Source organism: Hipposideros armiger, unplaced genomic scaffold (genome assembly GCF_001890085.2).
Source record: "Hipposideros armiger isolate ML-2016 unplaced genomic scaffold, ASM189008v1 scaffold_16, whole genome shotgun sequence".
NCBI lineage: Eukaryota > Metazoa > Chordata > Mammalia > Chiroptera > Hipposideridae > Hipposideros > Hipposideros armiger.
The window spans coordinates 2,678,959-2,701,385 of NW_017731366.1; the positions used below are offsets into that span (position 1 = coordinate 2,678,959).

The window sequence follows — 22,427 nt, forward strand, 5'->3', positions numbered from 1 at the left end:
AGAGAATCTTGAGGACATGGGCTTTATGTAACTTCTACAAATTTATAATGGAGTTCACATGGCTGGGCATATAGTAGAAACCTAAGAAATATCTGAGGAATGAATTACATTTCCATAGGCAATTCTATTTTCCCACTGTTCAGAAGCACAGTTTAAAATGGTGGTATGGCATAAACGTTTGATATTAAGAGAGTTACAGGAACGACTATGGTCCCCTCCCCCTATTTTTATGTGGATATTTATAATGTTTGATAGAACTAAGCATTATGATATGATTAGATGCTACTGAATGGTTTTCCTTGACCTGGCAACTATGCCATAAACATGTTTTCATTAGCTCCTAAATCAATGGTTTGTACCCAATGAACCAAAAAAATGCTTCAAATCAACAGTCTACCTTAGAAATTCTTTCAGTTCAAGGCTTATCTATTAAATATGATATCTTGAAATGTGCAAAATTCATTTATAAGAAATATCTATGTCAAAATATTTCCAAGAACAGACATTTTTAGGTGCTAAAAATCACTGTAGCTGTTAGCGGTCTTAACATAAAATGGGATCCTAAAAATCAAAACTTTAAATTTTAGCCGAGTATTCTCAAGTTACCTTTATTAAATGATTAGAATTAGAACACTAGCACCAAACTATGTCACCTTGATGAAGACCCTATCTCAGGTGTCTGAAAACAAATATATAAGTAACCTGGAACATTGTTCACAAAAGCTAATCTAGTAATTTTGTTTTATTTCCTGCTATGACAATATTCTTAATCAAAAAAGTATCAGTCAATACCTGTCTTGTACATGGAATACATTCACTTCCAACTCAGTCAGTGAATATGTCAAAGTAGTGTCCTCCAACTACCTCCAAAATGCAAAATAAATAAAATTTAAAAAATAATTTTAAACAGAGATTATAGCTATGTAAGTTTTGGCTCCTGCAGAAAGCAAAGAGATGGAAAAAGCAACACCACGCAAATGCAGTGCTTTGACCAAAGACTGGTCATCACATATATGGTGCCCATACGAGTATAAGAGTTAGGTAGCTTAAGGAAATGCTAACAATTTATGATTAAAAATAAGGCTGACAGAATTGCCAACTTGCTTCTGAGCCTTTAATGTCTAATAGATGATAAGTGGTAACATAGCTAAGCTTTGCAGACTTACACGATCAGAATTTCATTTTTGTAGCTCAGAAGTTCACATTTCTGTACAAAGTAGAAATTTATAGATTATACTACATATATGTAAACTTCTATACTAAATAATCAATTCTTTTAGGATATCATTTTAACCTCAAATTGCTTTTCCTGCTCATATATACATATTCCTATTTCTTCTTTAGCAAATGCAAATGAGAAGGGAAAGTAGCATTCTTGAGAGGGAACTGCATGCCAGGAATTGCCAGCTTTTAGCCTTTGTATTTTAAAGCAAATTACAAGTATTATTTATTTAAGAAGGTTTATATGAAGGTATACTGTAAAGAAATTTTCACTGAAATAACTTTAGCTCTGAAACATAAGACACCAATATAAAAAATGTCCCAAATATATAGCAAAACAACAAACTTTAAAATATTGCTTTTCAAGTTTCCCTTTAATTTTCTTATGAAACATTAAACACATGTTGTTATGGGAAGGTAAACATTGAAAATGAATACATCTGAATTCAAAACTACAGATTTTAATTCTCTTTTTACTCAAATCTTTTAAGCACTTGACAATTTAACTACAGTAACTTATCAGTCTCAAATCATTTAATAATTCTAATTTTCTATCCAAGAAGTATATTTTTGTCTGCCCACTTCTGAATAATTAGTAAATAAAGTATGTTTATAGTGATATCCTTGATTCTGAACTAATAGGTTATTTAAAAAATGGTAGTGTTCAAATTAGAAAGTGCCAGAATCGACAATGGCATCTGTTGAATGCAAATAATTATTTTCAGCAATGAATACCAGATTATTATAATTACAAGACAGAGAGTAAAGGACACCTGATTATCACTACACAATATTTACTAATAACTTTCTACATGTCAGATATTAACCTAGCCATTGGGGAACCCAATGACCACACACACAGTGTTAGAAATAGAACGTTTATATAAAAGATGGTGGGCATGGAACCCTTCTGTGTTCCTTAAGGTCAGTGGAAGGTTAAATGAGAAGTCTGTCACCTTTCTGAATTCTATACTTGACTTCTATTAAGGGATACTCATTTTGTTCGGTATTGCGGTGAAAGGGGTGAGTAAAATGAGAGATTACTGAAAATAAATATAAACTCACACTCTTTTTCTCCCTCACCTCCCCAAAGTATGTTTACTCTCTATATAGTTCATTGTGGAGCAAAGAAATTACAAGTACGGATCAGTTTTATCAAGTTAATCACATTAATTTTATCCTAAATTTTTATGATATGGCTTCCTACATTTGAGGAAGGCTACAGACCATGATGACTGAAAGACCCACGGACATGTAACTGCTGGTCCTTTCCATCCCAAGCACAGGGGAAGAGTGTTCTTTGATGTATGCCTATTATTTGTCATCTGTTACTATTTCTGGCCCTGACTCTCTGTTCATTGCCTTTGCTTAGAAAAAGCCACCCAAGAGTTTATATTACACTTTTGCTAGACATTTTAAATAAGGTACTAGCTAAACATTCACAGTTAACCCCATTGCTCTTTTCGATATAATTAGGAACATAATACAACCCCAAAATTGTCTATCATAATCTTCTTAACCCATTGCACTGATGTCACAATTACATAAGAACCACTTCAACAGCTCAACTAATCTATGGATATATTTAGTCCCTACTCTCAGCGGCTTTTAAAAGAACAAATCATAATGCAAAATTTGAAATTTTTAAAAATGACACTGTTCATAAATGTCCCAACAGCTCCTAAACAAGTTAACTAAAACAGCACAATTTAGCTGAGTCCATCTACACTTTAATTACAATAAAATGTAATAATTTTAATTTTTCTATATTAACCAGTTCATCTATTCTAGTGTTAATTACCCTTTCAATTATTACTTTTATATTACTTGGTTTTAAAATAGTACTGATACATTTAAGTCAATATAGTATTTTCCTTAAAAAAAAATCTGTGAAGTAGACTGTTAACATTTTAATCTTTTTTTTAAATGGTCCCTAAGTTGCATAGAGAATTTAATTGATCGAAATAAATTAGGACACTAAGGCAAACAAAATATCACGAATCTTCCTGTCTTAGGGATCCAACTAGATAACTTTACATAAATGCCAAAGTTAGAAATTTTTTAAAAACAGAATACTTTATCATAATGAAACAATTCATTAAATTCTGGATGTCTTCTTCCTAAGGCATCATCACATTATTTCACTTGGAACCCTTCACAGGGTTGGTACTTGTTTACCTGAGGGTTAAATGCACCCTCTCCCCTGCTTCCCTGCCCTATTTGTACTTCTGACAGACTAGTGTCCCTTCCCAAACAAGGCTAGCTTTGTAACAAAGCACGCAAAGAAAACAAACAGTGCACATGGCAACTTCCAAGCCCTTGGCGGTGAGAGCACAATTCTGCAACTTTGCTGTGCTCTCATAAACACTTATGAAAAATGCTGTTTTTAAGTATGCCCTTTTCAAAGAATTGGCATCCTAAAAGATACTCCTCACCCCTCATTTGTAAGTAAAACAGGGTGGAAAGTGTCTTGTGAGCATAATTCACACCAGAAGCTCTGCGGAGAGGGTAGTCGCTGAGACAGCAGCTAACGGTCACCTGCAAAGCCCCTGCAAGTTGCCAAGGCGTCATTCAGAAGGCGGAAAGCAAAGGGGGCACCCCAAGTCCGGCCAAGTTAAGAGCAATTCTCACCCCGGAGACATGTGTGGGGGATGGGTGGGCTGCTCGGACCTCTGCGCACCTCACGCCCCAAAATCCTTCTCCTCCTTTCCCCCGCGTCCCCAACTCCTTTCCCATCCCAAGCCCCCCAAGTGCTTCTCATTTCATCTTATACCCCAAACCCTCCTGTTCCACTCTACACTCCCAATTCTGCTTCCCCCATCCACACACACACACCCCTAAATCGTCTTCTCCCTTTCTTTTCATGCCTTCAAGTCTTCCTCTCCCTCAAACCGCCTCCTGGAGTCCCCCGCTTCCCCTCTCGCCCCTAAAACTCGCTCTCTCCCCTTAAATAGCTCCTCTCCCGGCCCCTGAATTCCCGCGCCATCGCGGGCTCCCGGCTCCCGACACTCACGAGAAGAAGGGATCATCCTCGAAATTGTTGCTCAGCATCCCGAACATCCTGGCTCTGCCTCGAGCCGCGGCGGACGCGGCCAGATTGGAAAACGACGTAACTCGCCGCGGCCGCGACCGGAGCTTCCCTTCCCCGGCACAGTCGAAGCTTCTCTCCTGGCCGCGAGGGCGGGGCCCGCCGGGAAAGGCGGTGCGTGACGCCGACCTGCTTTCCCATTGGACGCTGGCTCCCTGACGGCACAAAACGAGGCGGGGACAATGCGCCGCTGCCATGGCAACCGCGATCAACACAGTGGAGGCGATAGGTTTGGCCTCGCGCCAGCCAGGCAACCCTTTTGAAGCCTCTTGAGGGACAAGTAGCCTGCAAGAACACAAAAATAAGACCACCCTTTGTGTGACCTTGGGAAAGTCACTATGGGCCTCGAACCCCATGTCCCTTCAGGAAAATGGGGATGGGTCAAGGTTTAGTTTACACGGTATCCAAAGACCCATTCGCTGGCCACATTTTGTGACCACAGGAGAGTCCTATATCAGAAATACTCTGTGGTAGTTGGTCAGAAGCTGTACACAAATAATGAGAAAAAGATGTGCAAAAAGTTTTTGAGTAAGTTAGTAAGTAGTGTTCTCAGGGCTTGAAGGAAATGGGATGAATGGGGGCCTATCAGATTTCAACACATTTATTTGCTGTATGTGAGTCTAAAACTCAAAGCAGTGTATCCCAAAGTGGGAAACGCTTAAGTTATATGTACACATGGTATTTTAAAACAAGATGAGAAAATTACTCTCTCTTGAGTCCTCTTTCCAGTCTGTTTCAAGAAGCAAGTCTCACTTTGACGCTGGTATCTTGAACACTTCTCCAGCATTCCTCAACCTAACAGAGCAGGACTCGGGTTCAAGGCTTGCAGCCAGAAGCCCTACCCAACTAAAATTCCATTACTATACATTTTTGTTTATATTTATATGTGAGTCTTCTGTTTATGGCAAGTGAAAATGGTCTTAAAGCAATGCTATATACTAATAGCTAGTCTTTAAAAATTTAAGTGAAAAAGTGAGCTAATCGAAAGAAACAGTACAGGGGGGATTTGAACATAGGGGGAGGGATATCATGACAGTAGTCCTCATATTATTGAGTTTGAAAACCACTGTCCTTGAAGCCTTCCAGGAACCTAGACACAGTTGAAGGAGTAGAGAGAAGAGGACATGAACGAGAGAATAATGACTAAGAAGAGAGAAAATGCATCTTCCACATCCACCTCTAATTCACTGGGGCTCCCAGCCTCTGAAGGAGGCTTTGCTGTAGAGATAGAGGCCACCCATGGCTCCAGGGCCTCCTGGGATGGAGCCAGAGAGGTGGCACTCTGCCAGCGTGGAGAAGCGTGCAGGGCCTGATTTGGAGGTGGCAGGAGTACGGGGGTTATTTTGGGAGCTGGAAATTTAATCCTTTGGACCTTTTACCTCTCCACCTTTAGCCAAGTTCTCTGGTAGCCTCCTTTTCCTGAGACTGGTGGCATGAGGTAGGGCAGACTTCACAGCCCAAGTCAAGATAGTATTGCCCTTCCAGGGAAGAGGATATTTTCTCCTCTGGTCTGAGAATGAAGCTTGGGGAGCATGCACATATTAGGATACTTCTAAATTAGCTTCAAGGCCAAAAAAAAATTGTTTTAGAAGGCCTGAAATTTATCTTTAAAACAGTACATGTTAAGGAGGCCACACTTGGGGGAAAAAAAATCAATGAAATGGGGTAAGTTATTGGCAATAAATGACAGCTATTAAAATAGGTCTGGATTTAAGTCAAGTAAAGCAACTTGTGAGAAAATTTTTCCTCTTTTTCTCAGCTTCATATTGTTGAAATAGGCAAGCCTTAGTGGCACAGGCTAGTCAGGGAGTTACCTGGAGCTTTTAAAAGCAGTTTGGGCCTAATGGCAAATGCTTAAGAAAAAAAAAAAAAGTTAGTGGAGGAAAGAGGAGATTTGAAGCTGAAGACACCTCATTTATTTCAGATCTGATGGATAAAAAGTGGGAGATAAAAGAAGTCAGCAGGAGAGGATCAATACCTGAACAAGGGGGGAATAGAGATGCAGAGCAGGACTAAAGGGGAGAGGGTCCTGGACTTGTCTGTAAATACCATCAAAATAGCTAATATTTTTGAAATGTGTGCCAGGCACTGTTGTAGGTACTTCATATGCATTAACTCATGGACCCTCACAAGATTTTTATGGGGTAAAGATGGTTTTTACCTCCTTTATAGATGATGCAATCAGGACACAGAGAGGCTAACTACATTGTCAAGGTTCACAGAGCTAGTAATTGAACTGGGCTCGGTGCCTGGATTTTTCCTCGTGGGGTTGGTTGCATGGACTGTGGATGGATGATTGGCCACACTTAAAGATGGAAGATGAAAGAAAGATAATCATTTCTCAAAATCATGCTGACAAACTAAATAATGGGCCCAAACTAAAAAGTATCAAGTTCAGTGGGAATATATTTAAATCCATTCAATTTTATACATACTGAGTTAGACATTGATCTAGACACTGAGATATAGGTGAAAAATAAAACAAACAAAATTCCCTGTCCTCCCGGAGTTTATATTCTTGTATAGGCAGAATGAAAATAAATGACATAGAAAGTAGTGTTAAAAGGTGATAGGTGTTAGGGAGAAAATTTGAGCAGGGTAAGGGAGATGGAGGTGTGCAATCGTAAGTAAGGAGTTCCATGTAGGCCTCATTGAGAAGGTGAACTTGAGCAGACGAACTGGAAGGAAGTGGACATCTATCGGAAGAGCACTCCAGGCCAGTGCAAAGGTCCTGAGATAGCATGTGCTTGCTGTATATAATGTACAGTCTACTTGTATGTCTCGACACTTGCCTTCAGAGGGATGAGATAAGCCAAGTAAAGTGAAAATTCCCTATTAGGATAATAGTGTCCACTTGTACTTCCCTGTTTCAGGCATTATAATAAGTGCTTTACATACATTATTTCATTTAATCCTTACAACAATCCTGTATACTAAGATGTTTATCTCAATATTACATATATAAAAAACAAAACTGAGACCCAGAGAAATTTGGTGATTGTCCATTCAACTTCAAAAGCCAATTCAAATCCAGATTAGTCTTACTCCAAAGTTTACATTCTTTCCACCACCCTACTTTTCCTCCCTATAAAAAATTAAATTAACCTATTGAGCACCTTTGTGTACTAGGTACTTTCACATATATAATCTATAACCACATTACAACTTATGGTTTATTTGGAAGGTCACTGCCAGGTTGAGAGAAAAAAGCGTGAAACTCAAGCCAACCCTGCAACTCTATTAAAAACACCGAGTTCAAAATGTCAGTGACTCCTCTTTTCTTTCATTCATTAATTCACCAAATACTTATTAAGGCCTAATTATATCCCAGGCACTATTCTAGGCTTTGAGGATACAAAACTCTCTGGCCTCTTGGAGCTAACATTCTAGCAGACAGCTCTTTCACCAGCCAATTCTGCGATTACCCTTGTTACAGCACATGAGACTTTTACAAATGCTTTTGAAGACATTATCTCAAAGCCCCAATAATAAATAAACAGGCTCTAGATGCTAGACTTTCAGACCGAATTACAGCTGTGCAAAGCCATGGGTGTTAGGCCATTATAAGCCCCTTTACTGCAGTTAATTTCAGCGTGTCTAGGGTTTCATTGTACTAATTAATCCCTTTGTCTTGAACTGTGCACAGGAGTGGTCTGAAAGTGAGATGTCACTGCAAACTCACAGGGGGCACCCTGGGATATTTAAAATTTGGGGGGGTGGAAACAGGGAAACTTGACATCTGTTGGACATTGTGCAAACTACTAGCTTGAAATAGTTCACATATTTCTATATTAGATTGTGCTCTAGTCCTTTAGATGATGTCATATCTCTGGGAAGCTAGGTTTTTCAAAGTTGCTATGATGAAAAGGAAGTACTTTGCAAAAATCAATGTGGAACAGGAAACAAGTGCAGAGTTCCATCTGTTTTCAAACTTTGAGAAGTTGAGCCATGCTAGACCAGCACAAATCTGTTAGTGATTATTTAAGAATGATATACAATTATTTTTCCTTTGATTTATGTGCATTGCTTTCTATAAGACTACTGAGTTCTTAGAATATAAATACTTAAGTTAAAAAATAAGTACTTCAGTTGTTTGGATCTTACTCCATAATAACAGAACTATTCAGTATTTGGCCCTAGGGGGCACAGTGAAAATATTACTGAGGCACTTAGTTTGGGGGCCCCTGTCCTAACCCCATGATCTTTCTTTTTTCAAAATTTTTTAACATTTAAAGTTGTATCAAAAATCCATTTTCTGGAAAACATGATTGCATTTATTTTTAGTGTTTTCTTCTTTTCACCTAGCTGTCTTACCAGTTCTCTAATAAGGCTGCATTATACCTTTATGAAAGATGGAAAAATGGTGCATGGCTCTTATTTATCTAATAAGAGCATCGGTCCCCAGGTCTTCAAACTCCCCGTCAGGGCCGCCTCTAGGCCATATGGTATCTTTGTTTAAATTAGGAACAGGTGTCTTTTCCAAGATACTTTCATTAATGGAAAAGCTTGATTAATAAATTTATAAATCGACCTTGTGTATGATATGACTGGTGCCCTCTTACGTGTTGCACACTTGTCCGTGGAAGCCCAACTCCCAAGCCTAAATTCTTTCCACTAGACAGGAGTAAATGAGTGCCAAGCTCCAGCCACATAATCATGTGCAAAAAATGTAATTTTATTGTCCTGCAACTGAACTTTATATTCTGGGCTCCCATCCCGCTGGGAGTGACACTCCCTCTCCACCAGGAAACAATGTCAAGGTGTTGGTTGTCAACCAAGCTGCATCCCTGAAGACATCTTGATTCCCCTCACTGGGCGGAGCCAAGGACGAAAAGCCTCTCACAGTGTGGAGCAGTCTGGCACAATGAAGGGATTATCTTGTCCTAAAGGCTCACAGCACCCCGGGGGCTCTCTTGAGGAACACACTCTCTCTTCCAGTGAAGTAAAAATTCAAAGCAAATTTTGAGTTCACACAGGGAATGTTCCAATGTTAAATTCTCCTTTTTGGGGCCTGCTACCGAGGTGAGGGACAGTTTCATTCACACCAAACTATGAACAAGCAGCAGTATTTTTCAGTCGTGTTGACTTTTGCAATTCATTTTCTCTGTGGATATGTATATCTATGGCTGGGAGTTTATTTTGCACAAATTGTAATTGAGTCATATTTTTTTTGGAAAAATATCAGACAATGTGACCTTCTAGGGGTATTGGTAACCAGAGATCTGCCTTTGGGGGAAGGCGCTTTCGGCAGCCTCTTGGGGGCAGAAGCTGAGACCAGTCCCTGGCTTGGGGTCCTCACATTCAGGTGGCAGAGAGGACGCTGGTAGGAGAGAAACGGAGGAATGTTCTGTACTAGTGATGGAAGGCCAGAGGATGGAGATGCTAAAAAATGCTGGGGAGGAAGTGAGGACCCACGGTAGGATCCGGGCTGAGCCAAAGGTTATGTTATTGTTCATAAATATGGGCAAAAGTTTTGGCCTTTCCCACATTTCTTATATGTAAATCTTTGAGGCCTGGATACTTTGGAGCATGTGTCATAATATTTTTAAAATGAAGATTTAGATAAGTGCTCACTTCCACTCAGCAATAGTTTCTATTTAAAAAGCATCTAGCAAGAGTTTTATAAGCTTTGTCCCAATTAAAATTCTCAATAACCCTATGAGGGAGGCATCATCTCCTTCTCGCAGATGGGAACACAGAGATTCAGGGAGGGGGGCCAGGGTCCTCTAGCTGGCGACTGGTACAATAGGGGTTCTGATCTAGATTTGACCATTTCGGGGCCATTTTTGTCTCATGACACCCGTAGTTAGCCCTACAAATGAAAAAGGACTTGATGGTGTGTAATGACATAAACATGAAAGCTGTCAGAACTGTCCATCCAAACTTTGAAATAGATTGTTTGGTTTAAGTACGTGAAGGGGTTTTTTAAATTTTCCGGAGAAACAAACAACAAACATGTCCTTTAATGAAGAAAACAAAGGCTATTCGTCCAAAGATAAAGAATTTGAATGACAATGTAAAATACAAATATGTTTTACTAGCTTTTTTTAGAGATAAAACTCAAACTTTCACATTTGAGTGAAGCCATGTGTAGTTGATGAAAATCCACAGCTAAAGTCTGATTAGTTTTCTTATTTACTTTTTAACTGAGGTATAAGTTAAATAAGGTAAAGTCACTAATCTTAAGTGTACAGTTCAATGCATTTTTACATAACCATAAACTCATGTGAACATCACCCAGTTGAAGATGTAAAGCATTCCAAAGTACCCTAGAATAGTCCCTCAGGCTCCCTTCCAGTTCATCTCTCTCAAAGGTGACCAGTACTCTTGAGATTTGCACCATCTGTTTAATATTATGTCTACAAAATTCATTCATATTGTTGCATGTAGCAGTTTACTCTTGTTCATTCCTGTCGAATTTTCTTATATGAATTTACTAGAAGTAATTTACCCATCTACTGTTGATAGATTTTTGGATTTTTTTTTTTTTTTGCTTTTAAGACTAAAGCTGCTATGACCATTCTTGTGTATGTCTTGATTAGATTTTAAAATCAATTTAACATTCAGCTATTTTTAAATCTTTATTGTCGGTGGGATCCAGAAAACTTTTCCTGCAGACAATTTTAGAAGGATTTTCCTATTGAGTCAACACTTTGAAGTTTGTGAGTGTCTATATTTCTTCTGTGTATAAAAGGAAAACTTTGTTGCTTCTTTAAAAAAAAATGAAAAATTTTAGAATCATCAAGCCTGAAACAAGTTGAAGAGTAGAAAGCATTTTTAAGAAATACTGTTGAGGTCATCTGTCTCAGGAACTGTGTAACGTGACTGTCTACAGCATTGTTTTAAAAGTTATTTTTAAATCTTTGATAAGATTTGGAGAGAATTCAAGCTGTGGGTGGATGTCCCACAGTGAAAGCGGTCATTTGAGAAGTCTGTCCAGGGAATGAGAAAATTATTTTAGAAAACATGAAGAGCTTGGAACGCCTTCATCCCTTTGCCATATGTTTAGATGCCTTTATTATTTGAATTGGTAGAGAAAATCTGCTTCTATCTTAGAGGAGTTGTTTTTAAATTTAAGGGCATGCAAGTTTTAATACTATCTGGGGTATATATTTTTGGGTAACAATATAAAAGGGTAACAGAGAGTTAATAATGAGTGGTTCCAACCTATACCTGGTTTCCTTCTAATTCATTTCTCCCTCAGGCCTAGAATCCCCCTTGGGGTAGAGCCCCCAGCAAGGCTCATAGTTCTGAATGGCACTGGCAGCCTGTTGGGGGAAACTGAGGCAGCCCAGGCCTGCGGTTGCTGGTTGGTAGGAGAATGCTGTTGTCCGCTGAATGTACTTAATAATAAAAGCTACAACATACTATGTATTCGGCACATTGATTCACAATGATTATGATTTTACAGAAATAAACACAGGCTTTAGAGAGAGTTAAGTAATTTGTCTACGGACATATTGCTGGGAAGTAGAAGAGTTGGGATTGGAAGCCAGGCTGTCTGGCAGTAGAAGCTGGACTCTTTTTTTTTTTTTTTAGCTGAGCCATCCTGCCACCTGTTGGCAGCTCAGCGGCTGCTCAGCTCGGGCTGACTCGAACCGCTGTTGCTCAGAGCTCAAACTCTTGAGCAAGCTCTTAACCAACTGAGCCACTCAGCCGGCCCTAGAAGCTGGACTCTTAATCAATACTCTGGGTATAACCCCTGCTGCCCTACTGTGCATAGGAGACCAGCTGTCTCCTCTACCTCTCACTGAGGGTGGGGCTTTACCTAGAGCTGGAGTCAAAAACACAAACACCAGTAAAGGCCACATAAGTCATAAAGGCGAGGGAAGTGGGATAGGTAAGATGTTAAGAACTAATAATCATCAAAATAACAACAAACATTTATTGAGCTTCCACTGTGTGCCAGACACTCCTCTAAGTGTTTTACATGTTTTAACACCCTTAATTCCCAAAATAATCTAATGAGATAGATACTAGTATGATGCCCATTTTACAGGAGAGGAAGCTAAGGGTCAGAGAAGGAAACCATTTGCTCACGGTCACACCTCCTGGAATGACCCCTAGCAGCGTGGCCTGAGAACATGCACTCTTCTCCCTGTGCTGTATGTATTGACATGGGCACCTGGAGGGGTGGGCACAGGGGAGGACAGTGTATGTGTGGGGGGCTTGCCTCCAGCAAAGGGGGCAGCTGCTATTCAGTTCCAGATGCTGGCCCTGTAGAAATTCATGCTCATGGGTAATACAGAATTTCACAGATCTCCCAATTTTTTAAGTTAGCAATTAATTACAAAGAAAATACCTGAGCAGGACAAATGAAACAAGCCAGTGGGGTGAATCGGGCCTGAGGCTTTGAGTCTGTGATCCAGTTACTGATAGTGCAGTTTTCATGGCTTGAGAGGATATCCGAGCCCAGTAACATCCACATATTGGCTTCTGCATGTAACTCAGACCTGTGTTGACAGTAAATCCTGTGCTGTGAGACTTGAGAAGTGCCCTGACTCCCAGCAGGCCTCTGTGAGGGAACACCAGTCACCACCTCATCACTGGCTGTCTGTATCTTAAAATATCAGGGCCACGAGGCAGTAGTTCCATTTGTGCAGGATATTTAGATTACCAGCTAATGTTTTCATCTGGTCTGCAGAAGTTTAGCACAAGTTTATCAGATTCTGGGTATTATATTACCTTTCTAATTCTGTTCAGTCTTAAAGTGGAGCTGAAATCATCTTGCCTGTGTTTTAACATGCCTGCATTCCTATTTTTTATTTATTGAAGACTGTCCTGCCTGTATAGCTTTGGAACTATTAGACTCTAATAATGTATATAATAAAATATCAAGTCTATTTATCCTTATAAAAACAATCTGTTAAACTAAATGCGATTGGATGCTTCCAAGATTGCTTTTTCCCTCTTCACATTTTTCACTTGTTTACTTGTTTTGTCACCAGCCAGCATGTATAGGAGGGACATAGGTTTTAAACAAAGAGCTTACTAGGCAGCATTTTTAGGATTTCATTTTTTTTACTTCATTGTTTCTCCTTCAAAACTTTATATTTATATTGGGCATGTACTCTAGGTTCTTGAGAAAAAAAATGTTTCAGTGTTGTATTAGTTTAAGACTGTCAGAACCACAAACTGGATGGCTGCAACAACAGAAATTTGTTCTCTCACATTTCTGGAGGTTAGAAGTCAAGCTGTTGGCAGGGCCATGCTCCCTCTGAAGACTCTAGGGAAGAAGTCTTCCTTGCCTCTTCCTAGCTGACAATCCTAAGTGTTCCTTGGGTTGTCCTTATATCCCCAATCTCTGCCTCCATCATCAGTCATCACATGGCCCTCTCCCCTGAGTGTCTCTGAGTCTCTGAATCCAAATCTCCCTCTCTTATAAGGACACTAGTCATTGGATTTAGGACCCATTCTAATTCAGTATGACCTCATTTCAACTTGATCACATCACTAAGGATCCTATTTTCAAATAAGGGCACATTTACAGGTTACAGGTAGATGTGAATTTTGGGGAGACACTATTCAACCCAGTGCCTGCATCTATTAGTCACTTATACAAAAACAATCAGAATAAGTACAGAACAAAAGTCTCAAAATTAATCATTATACAAGACTTGAAATATAAGCCAACAATCAGCTGGCAAGGTAGAAAGCATATAACTTTACAGTGTGCACTTTAGATATTAACCTCATTTCTTGTAACTTCTTCCTACCTTTTCTACTTTCGTTCTCTCCTTTGCCCTATTTTCTTCGCTGACTTGCTGAAATTTCTCTTTTATCTGGTCATATTCTATGAATATGTGTTTATGGAAACGCTTGATACTTTCTGGAACAAAGAAGGGTAGAAATAAAATAATAACCACTGTTAATTTGATGGTAGTGTTGAGATATTGGCCTCCATTTGAGAACAAACTCATTATGAGAGATGCTTTCTAACATGATAAAATGCCAGTGTAGATCTCACAGTGATGTCTCTAATTGCCTAGACCTTTTTACATTAGGTATCTGCATGAGTTATAACTCTTTTGTGAAGATAAAAAGCTGCTGCAAGAAATCGCCCCAGCGCTGTGAGGGCTGTCAGACTGGAGGGCATCTCAAATAAGATTAATGATGTCTGCCTTAATATAAGAAAAGATTTAGCATAACCAAGATTATGGATTCTACAGAAACCTGCCAGCACTCATTTATTTGGAATAAATATTATTTTTAATTAAAGTCCTAAGGTGGGTTATTACTGAACTAATGAGATCCACAGTGATTTCCTTTAGGAATTAATTTTCTTCCTTAATTCTCAGTCATTTTGATGATTACAGTTCATTCAATCTTACTCGTGGCAGTCAGCTTTGTAGGAGATGCTGATTTCTAGCTAAAGGTGCTAAATAACCCTGTGTTTATTTTTACATGGCACTCCAATTAATTTCCTAATTATATTTATCATTTAACTCAAATACTTTTATAGGTTTGTCTGGCCAATTTAGCTGTATTTGGTGAGTTGGCTTTATAAAATAAGTCCACTCACAAGAGAATAAAGCTTCATTCTAAGTGAAATGACAGGGAACATAAAATCAGAACATTATATATAGCATTACTATTTTTAACTTTAAAAAAAATTGATTCTGGTTCTTTGCTAGGCACTGTGCTGAGTGTTATATACACATCAACTCTAATCCACACAGGAATCCTTCAAGATAAGGATTACTATTTCTGTTTACGAGATCCTGGAGCAGAGAGGCTCAGGAGATAGAGGTTTAACTCTACAGCTCATATTCATAGCATAATGCCATGCAGCCTCTCTACTAATGGTGGCAATCGCCCAGCTTTCAGATGAACTCCCGTAAACATCAGTGTCTATCAGTATGTGGCTCAACCTGATTTCCAGTGACTAAATAGAGTTGGTATTCTCGTCCCTATTGCTGTGTAACAAGTCACCCAAAACTTGGTGATATAAATGAACCACTTTACTATGCTCATAGATTCTGTGGGTAAGAATTTTTGACTGAGAAATGAACATGGCTTATCTCTAGGGCCTCAGCTAGTGAACCTCTGTGGCTGGAGGTGTCTTCACTCACATGCTGGTTGGTGACTAGACCCTCTGGACTGTCAGCCAGAATGCCAACACACATTCTCCATATTGCCTGGGTTTTGTTACAACATGGTAGGACCCCAGTAGTTGGTCTTCTTATATGGCAGTGTAGGGTCCCAGGGGTATCCCAAGAGAATTAGACATAAGCCTTTTCTGAACTAGCCTTGGAAGTTATGATGTGCCACTTCTGATGCATTCTTGTGGCTGCAATCAAGTCACTAAAACTGACCCAGATTCAAGGAAAAGGGCATAGACTCCACCTCTCAATGGGAGAAGTATCAAATAATTTCCAGACATGTTTTAAAGCCATCACAGTGGGTAACAAATACTCTACTACATATTGTTACATGTTGGAGTTGGGGTTCTTATCTATGTCCCTTGTTGGACCCTGCCCCTTCCTGTCAGTTCAGTTGGCCCCCAGAAATATCGGCACACTATAAACACACTTCTATTAGTAGTTGGGGCTCCTGCCCCTAATTTCTAGCTGATACTTGCTAAATTGGCCTTTTCGCCTACAGACAGAGAGAGCCAGAATATACCTCTGATTTACCTTAGATGGTTTTGTTTGGCTTTTCAGGAGCAAGAGCAGGCTGAAAATATTCAAATTTATTGCTTCATTCACATGAGATCACACACTTGGTTAAATCAATCTTTAGTAAATTAAAATACTTGTTGACAGGAAGTCCTTGCTGGTGGAGACAGAAATCATTGATCAAAGGCTGGTTGACAAATGTAGAATTAGAATTGAATTCAGCATTTTCCATGTGCTACAATGTAAGATCAATGAATGGCTTTTTAAAATTACCTTTAAAGGAGAAAAGGTTGAATAAAGACATGGAAGCTACTTAAAAGGAAGAGGAGGTGATTAGGGACCAGAGTTAAACTGATCATTTGATGCCTCCTTCCCCCTGGACCCTCTCCTCAAGAACTCATACCATTATGACATAAGACAAGCTGAAACAGTCATGCCAGGTCTAAATGTGATACATTCAGGGTCAGAAAACCACTCTTAACTGATTAATATTGGCCTGGAATAGAGAGTGAAGAGCAATGGTGATTAGGAATTCTCAGGGTCTAAATGCCACTCACTCCATTTGAAATGTTTGCACAGAGAGTTATTGCCATTACTGCTTCATATAACTTTATGAGAAGGGTGCTTGTCCAGTCGCCTTTGGAGAGCTGAGAAAGGGGATATGCCATTTAGCAGTATTCCATGAAACAGTTTTCTGAATTAATGGAAATTTGACTGGGTAGATTATGCCAGGTAGCCAGGTTTCTTCAGGATTTTATAATATTTTTAAAGGAAACATTATCTTAAAATTCGTAGTTATCAGGATATTTTCTGCCATGATGAGCTGACCTACTGCATTTTCCAATCTCTCTTGCAGCAGGGGAAGAGTCATTTGACTAGGTTCTAGTTGATGAGGTATAGACTTCCAGGTATCCTCTAATTTTAACTTCTGAGTCATCTTAACAGGGAGGGGGCACATCCTTCAAGCCACATGGAACGTGGGCATGACGGCTGCAGCCTCAGAAGCCATCCTGAACCACGCGGTGGAAGCCACCTACTGAAGATGGCCCAACAAGAGCCTGGGTTCTTGACATAGGAATCCACCATACAGGCCTTTAAATGTCTTCCACGTGAGAGAGAAATAAACATTTTTCTTATTTGAGTCACTGTTCATTGTTGCTGCTGTTGTCACTGTTTGTGAAACCAAAACTAATTGGCATACTTAATGAATCCTAATTGACGCACTGCCCTTGAAGATAATTTTATCAGCTTCCGTCCTAGCAATAAGCAGATGACATACTCAAGAGTTAACAAAGGCATTATAGACAGAGATGTGGGCAGGATTGAGGGAGCCAGTCAGGCACTAATAGCTACAGGAAACTGCTCCTGTAGGTCTGAAGGGGCAGGAGGAGGGAGCTGTTACTGTAACAGGGTGAGAGCTCTGTCCTTGGGAGAGGGTTGGCCTGCAAGAGTGGTGGCCTAGGAAAGCAGCCAAAATGGAAGTGGCCCAGGTAGAAGCAGAGGTAGAGATACCCAACTCTCTCTGCTTCCTTTCATTTCCTGCCAGGGCCTCCTATCAGCTGAACTTAACCAGAAGCAGAGGGCAAAGGAAACTGGGTTATGCAGTCAGTAAAGGTCAGCCTCCTGGGACACTGCAGAAAGAGAGAAAAAAAAAAAAAGAGCAGAGGATGATTCTAAAGGAACAATGAAAAAAACTAGATACATACAATATATCTTCATTATCAGTTTTCAAGTGACTTTTTAGTTTTTAAGTGATTTGAAGAGATTGATACAATCTGCATGAAATCATGGACTTTGGAAGTTTACTTATTGTTGCTGTTATTCACTAGTTCACATGCAAAAGGTACATACCCAATGGCCCAGCAATTCCACTTTTAGGAATCTACGCAGCCATTAAAAAGAATGAAGCACATCGATGTGCTACTTTGGAAAGTTATCCAAGGCATATCACCAGGGAAAACAGTTAAGTGCAGGCCAATCTGTTTTCAGGGTCTGAAAAGAGAGCCCATGTGTCAGTATCTGTACAGAGGTGTATTTGTTTCAGACAGGGCAAGGCTGGGGAGGGCTGTTAACAAGGTCACCGGGTGGGGAGACACAAACAGCAGCACAACAGGAGGAGCAGACATTTCTTTACATTCAAAAGTTGGCTGCACATGGATGACTTCCCTTTTTAATATTTTTCCATGAAAAAAATAAAACTCGAATCACAAAAATGTGGAAACTTATCACTTCAAAAACTTAATTTTTGATTACCTTTTGTGTATTCTCTTATCAGGCTGTTGCCTGTAGTTATACAATGTTAGCAAATAAGCAGAATTAATAAATTCCGTGACGTTTGCTAGCTGTCATATTTAAATTATATAATTTCTGGAGAATAGATAAATATTGAAAAAAATGTAGTACTTAACACAAAGAGAATTAGTTGAGTAAAATGGTGGCCATTCATATTTAATTTAAAAATTCCACATATAAACTGGAATTCAGTAATCAAGTCCCCCACTAACATTTAAATTATATTAATTTTTTTTAAATTCCAAAAGTAAAAATATATCTCAGATCTATGTTGCCATTGTTAGTAAAAGGACGGAGATTCCTGTCATAGATTGTGGGAATTCTAAAATAGGTTTTTCGAAAAATAAGAGAAAAAGTGTATTTTTGTAACTCTTTCAAAGTTCTGTAAGGTGTGTGTAAATACCTTTCAAAGGGATTTAGAAATTAATTGAACAATGTCTCTTGGGGATTATATTTCAGAATTACAAGAAGATAAAAATACTTAGAAAGTGGAACGTTGAGTTAAGGACCCCAAATAGAAACTGAGTCTCTGGTATTTTCTAGGCTGTGGTGAATGCTAACCTACTTACTAATCGCTTGTTACCTTCTCTTATTAGTTATTAAGAAGGTGAGTTAAAAGTCTGAGTACCACGTTACAAGATGCTAAGAAGAGAGGGTCAGTTCAGTTCATCATTCTGAGAACTGCAACAGGATCATTTGGCCATTCCTTTTCGAGACCTAAAAATAAAATGGCACACTGTTGAGGTGAAAATGTTGTCTTAACTATACTGGTAGCCTTTATTTCTTGAAAATTGACCTATAGCTTGCAAGGAGAGCAATCACAGGAGATGACAAGTGGATCCTAAATGACCACATCCACATAATTTGAAATTTTATCCAATAAAAAAATTAAACCAGAAAGAAAGTTGGGACAAGTGCAGGACTAGTAAAGATTCTTGCTTAAACTCTACCCCCACTGTTGTTAGTCCCTAATGCAACAGAGAAGGCACTACATATTCTGTACATCCCCATGATAACCAAAGGCCTGTCATCAGCTCAGAGCCGTTTAGAGATAAAAATCAGAGAAACAAAACTAATTTGGTTATAAAACTCATCTATTAACACACACACATATACATACACACACAGACATTCATGGTGGTAAAATACACATAACAGTTATCATCTTAACCACTTTTAAGTGTATAGTTCAGTGGTATTAAATACATCCCACTGTTACGCCACCATCAGCACCATCTATCCCCATAACTTTTTTCATCTTGTAAAACTGAAACTCTACATGCATTAAACAATGACTCCCTTTCCCCCTCCCCTCAGCCCCTGGCAACCACCATTATACTTTGTCTTTATGATTTTGACTTCTTATTCTAAGTACCTCATGTAAGTGGAATCATATAGTGTTTGTCTCTGTGATTGGATTATTCCAGTTAGCATAATGTCCTCAAGGTTCATCCATGTTGTTGCATATTATAGAATTTCCTTCCTCTATAAGGCAGAATAATATTCCATTGCATGTATATACCACATTAAACTGATCCATTCATATGTCCATGAACACTTGGGTTGCTTCCATGTTTTAGATATTGTGGATAATGCTGAAATGAACCTGGATGTAGGAATATCTCTTTGAGACCGTGCTTTCAATTATTTTGAGTATATACCCAGACATCTATTTATTTTTGCACTAGCTCCAAATAGCTTTAGTAATTTAAATAACCAGACTGTTAAATAAACTGCCCGTTTGAGATGAACAAATACATTCCTTTTTCATTGAAAAATATTTATTGAAAGCGTTCTTTGTGCCATGCATAAGCTAGATTCTGGGGATACAATGATAGCAAAAAATAATTTGGAATTATATTATGACAGAACATTTTCTTTGAATAAGAAAAAAAACCACCCCATCAAATAGAGCTGAATATATTGATCAATGTCCATCCCAATGATAAAAGATAAAGATGATTTGAGGATTCAGTGTTCTTTCTTACCTCCATTTTTATTTCTGTTCTCCTGTAAAGACTCAGATATTTTCTTACCAAGATGATTTGTTTTTCTGTTATTCTACAGTGGAGTTCCAAAGAGTAAGGCTTACATTTTGAAGGATGGCATTTAAACATTTTCTAAACAATTCAAGCACTGCATCAATTGAGTAATGGCCAAGAGCTGGTTTAAAATCTCTAAAATTCACAAGGCATTTGGGGGTTATGAAAGGGGGGAAGGAGTAATATGGGTGCAAGAATTCCAGATCAATCCATCCACAGTTTAGTGACCAAAAATGTCCCATGTCTTGTTTCATGTCTAGCTTTTGCCACTATCTTATTTGCTCACCTAAAGATTTTCACTTGATGCCCAAACCAAAGGAAATTTGGGGAGGGATCTAACCATAGGCAAGTGAACTGTATCTTTTAGTTCCAAAACGATGGTTTCTATAACAGTACACAGTGGAAAAAGAGTATCAGGGAACACACAGTGGTCCACATGGCTGTGCAAGGCCTTACTGGCAGATGTCATGCTTCCTTAGAGGTATTGAAAGTTTCCTTTCAGCTACCACTGCACATCTCAGCTCACAGCATCTTGGCTGACAAGCCGTGGGAACAGAAGACTATTGATGCTAGTAGCCATATGAAGGCCTGACTTATTCATCCGATTCTCCATCGAAAGGAAGAAATGGATGGAGAAAGCCAGCAGGTGACTAGGAAGCTAAAATATTGCCTCAGTTTTTAATTAGATTGAAAGGCAGGGCCACTTGGGTCTTTTACGTGAGGGACTCTTCCCTGAGTTCAAACTGCAACAATTCCCATCCGTCTAGAGCAGCTATCAGAAAGATGGAAGTGGATAGCTGAGGGTTCTTGTGGCTCCATGAGCTTTCTTATCCTTTCAAGTCTTTGTTCAGTTGTGATTTCTTCCATTAAGCTTTCTTTAATTTTCTAACTTGTAATTTTTCTCTTCCTTGCAAACATGTCCTCTCCTCTGCCACTAAATATTGTATCTCTTATATCATACACATGTTGGGGCTTCATAACTGCCTCTTGAGGGTAGGATCCCCACTGGATTCACCTCTGTATACCCAACTGTCCTTGCTGTGCCAAGAACAAGCTAGGTATTATTAAAAACAAACAAACAAACAAAAAAACCCCCGGTAAATTTGACTGAAGGAAACCAGAGATTCCTCAAGTAAGTAGGTACATGGTAGGTAACTGACTATAGGGCAAAGAGGGTTTCTTGTAGTGTTGGCAGAGAGAGAGATCAGGGAAGACTGGGGACAGCTGGAATGGGGTCTATTGGACATGGCAGTTTACACACATATATAAGGAGTACCCTGAAGTTGGGGTAGAGCTTTTAAAATCATTATCCATGCAACAATTTGTTCCATGTTTCATTAAGATGGCTACCATGCCAAGATGTTTCCTTGGCATAAATAGTAAACTATTTCTATGAAGGGCTTTCTCTTAGGTTATTTTACCGAAAAAAATCAAAGTAGGCAAGTCCACTATTAGTATCCTCATTTCACGTGCTAGGATGCCGAAGTGAAGTAGGTGAGTGGCTGAAAGTGTTCTGTCCTTATATCCTTAGGTAGCTCCCTCCTCATAACTAGGGAGTGCCAGAAAAAAGTGTCTCACTCCATTTTCCCTGAGAATGTACTCATTTTGGAAATGAAAAGTCAACTTGTATTATTAGTATTCATCATTTTGCACCAAATGAATGTTTCAAAAAACACTTTGAGGTTTCATGTAAGTCCAAATTGTTTTCATTAATCAAGTGACATAAAAGGTATTGTTCCATTTTATAGACTCATTATATTAAGATATCGAAGGAGACCAGGATGCATCACCTAGACAGAGTTTGGTGATGTGTTTGATAGCGTTCTATGAAGTCTTTCTCATTAAATTTGGTTTGGCTTGTGTCGTAATATTGCAGTCTTCAATAGGAAAGCAGGTAAATGCAGTTCATAACACATTAAAATGCATCATATTGGAAATCAGGAAAGAGGGGGAACTGACAATGAGTTCCTGTAGGGACGAAAGTTCAGTTAATTAAAAAAAATAATAACTTGAGGGCTGGCCGAGTGGCACATTGGTTAGGAGTTGGCTTGGGACACCAGCTCTGAGCAGCAGGGCCCCAGTTAGGATCCCACATATGAGGGCCAGTGATGCTGCACCCTCTACAGCTAAGATGGTGAACAACAGCTCGACCTGGAGCTGGGCTGC

The 22,427-nt window shown here is 39.1% G+C and overlaps 1 protein-coding gene across 2 annotated transcripts in view; it reads right to left on the bottom strand.

Moving 5' to 3' along the window:
* The window catches only part of MLF1 (myeloid leukemia factor 1), a 56,967-nt gene extending 52,560 nt beyond the window's left edge, over positions 1-4,407 (bottom strand). The window contains exon 1 of one of the 2 annotated variants that reach the window (XM_019627152.1): positions 4,235-4,407. In XM_019627152.1, coding sequence (XP_019482697.1) covers positions 4,235-4,281 — 47 coding nt within the window. In that variant the 5' untranslated portion in view covers positions 4,282-4,407. The remainder of the gene's footprint in view (positions 1-4,234) is intronic. The other variant, XM_019627143.1, reaches the window with a different exon arrangement.
* Between the last annotated feature and the right edge of the window lie 18,020 nt (positions 4,408-22,427).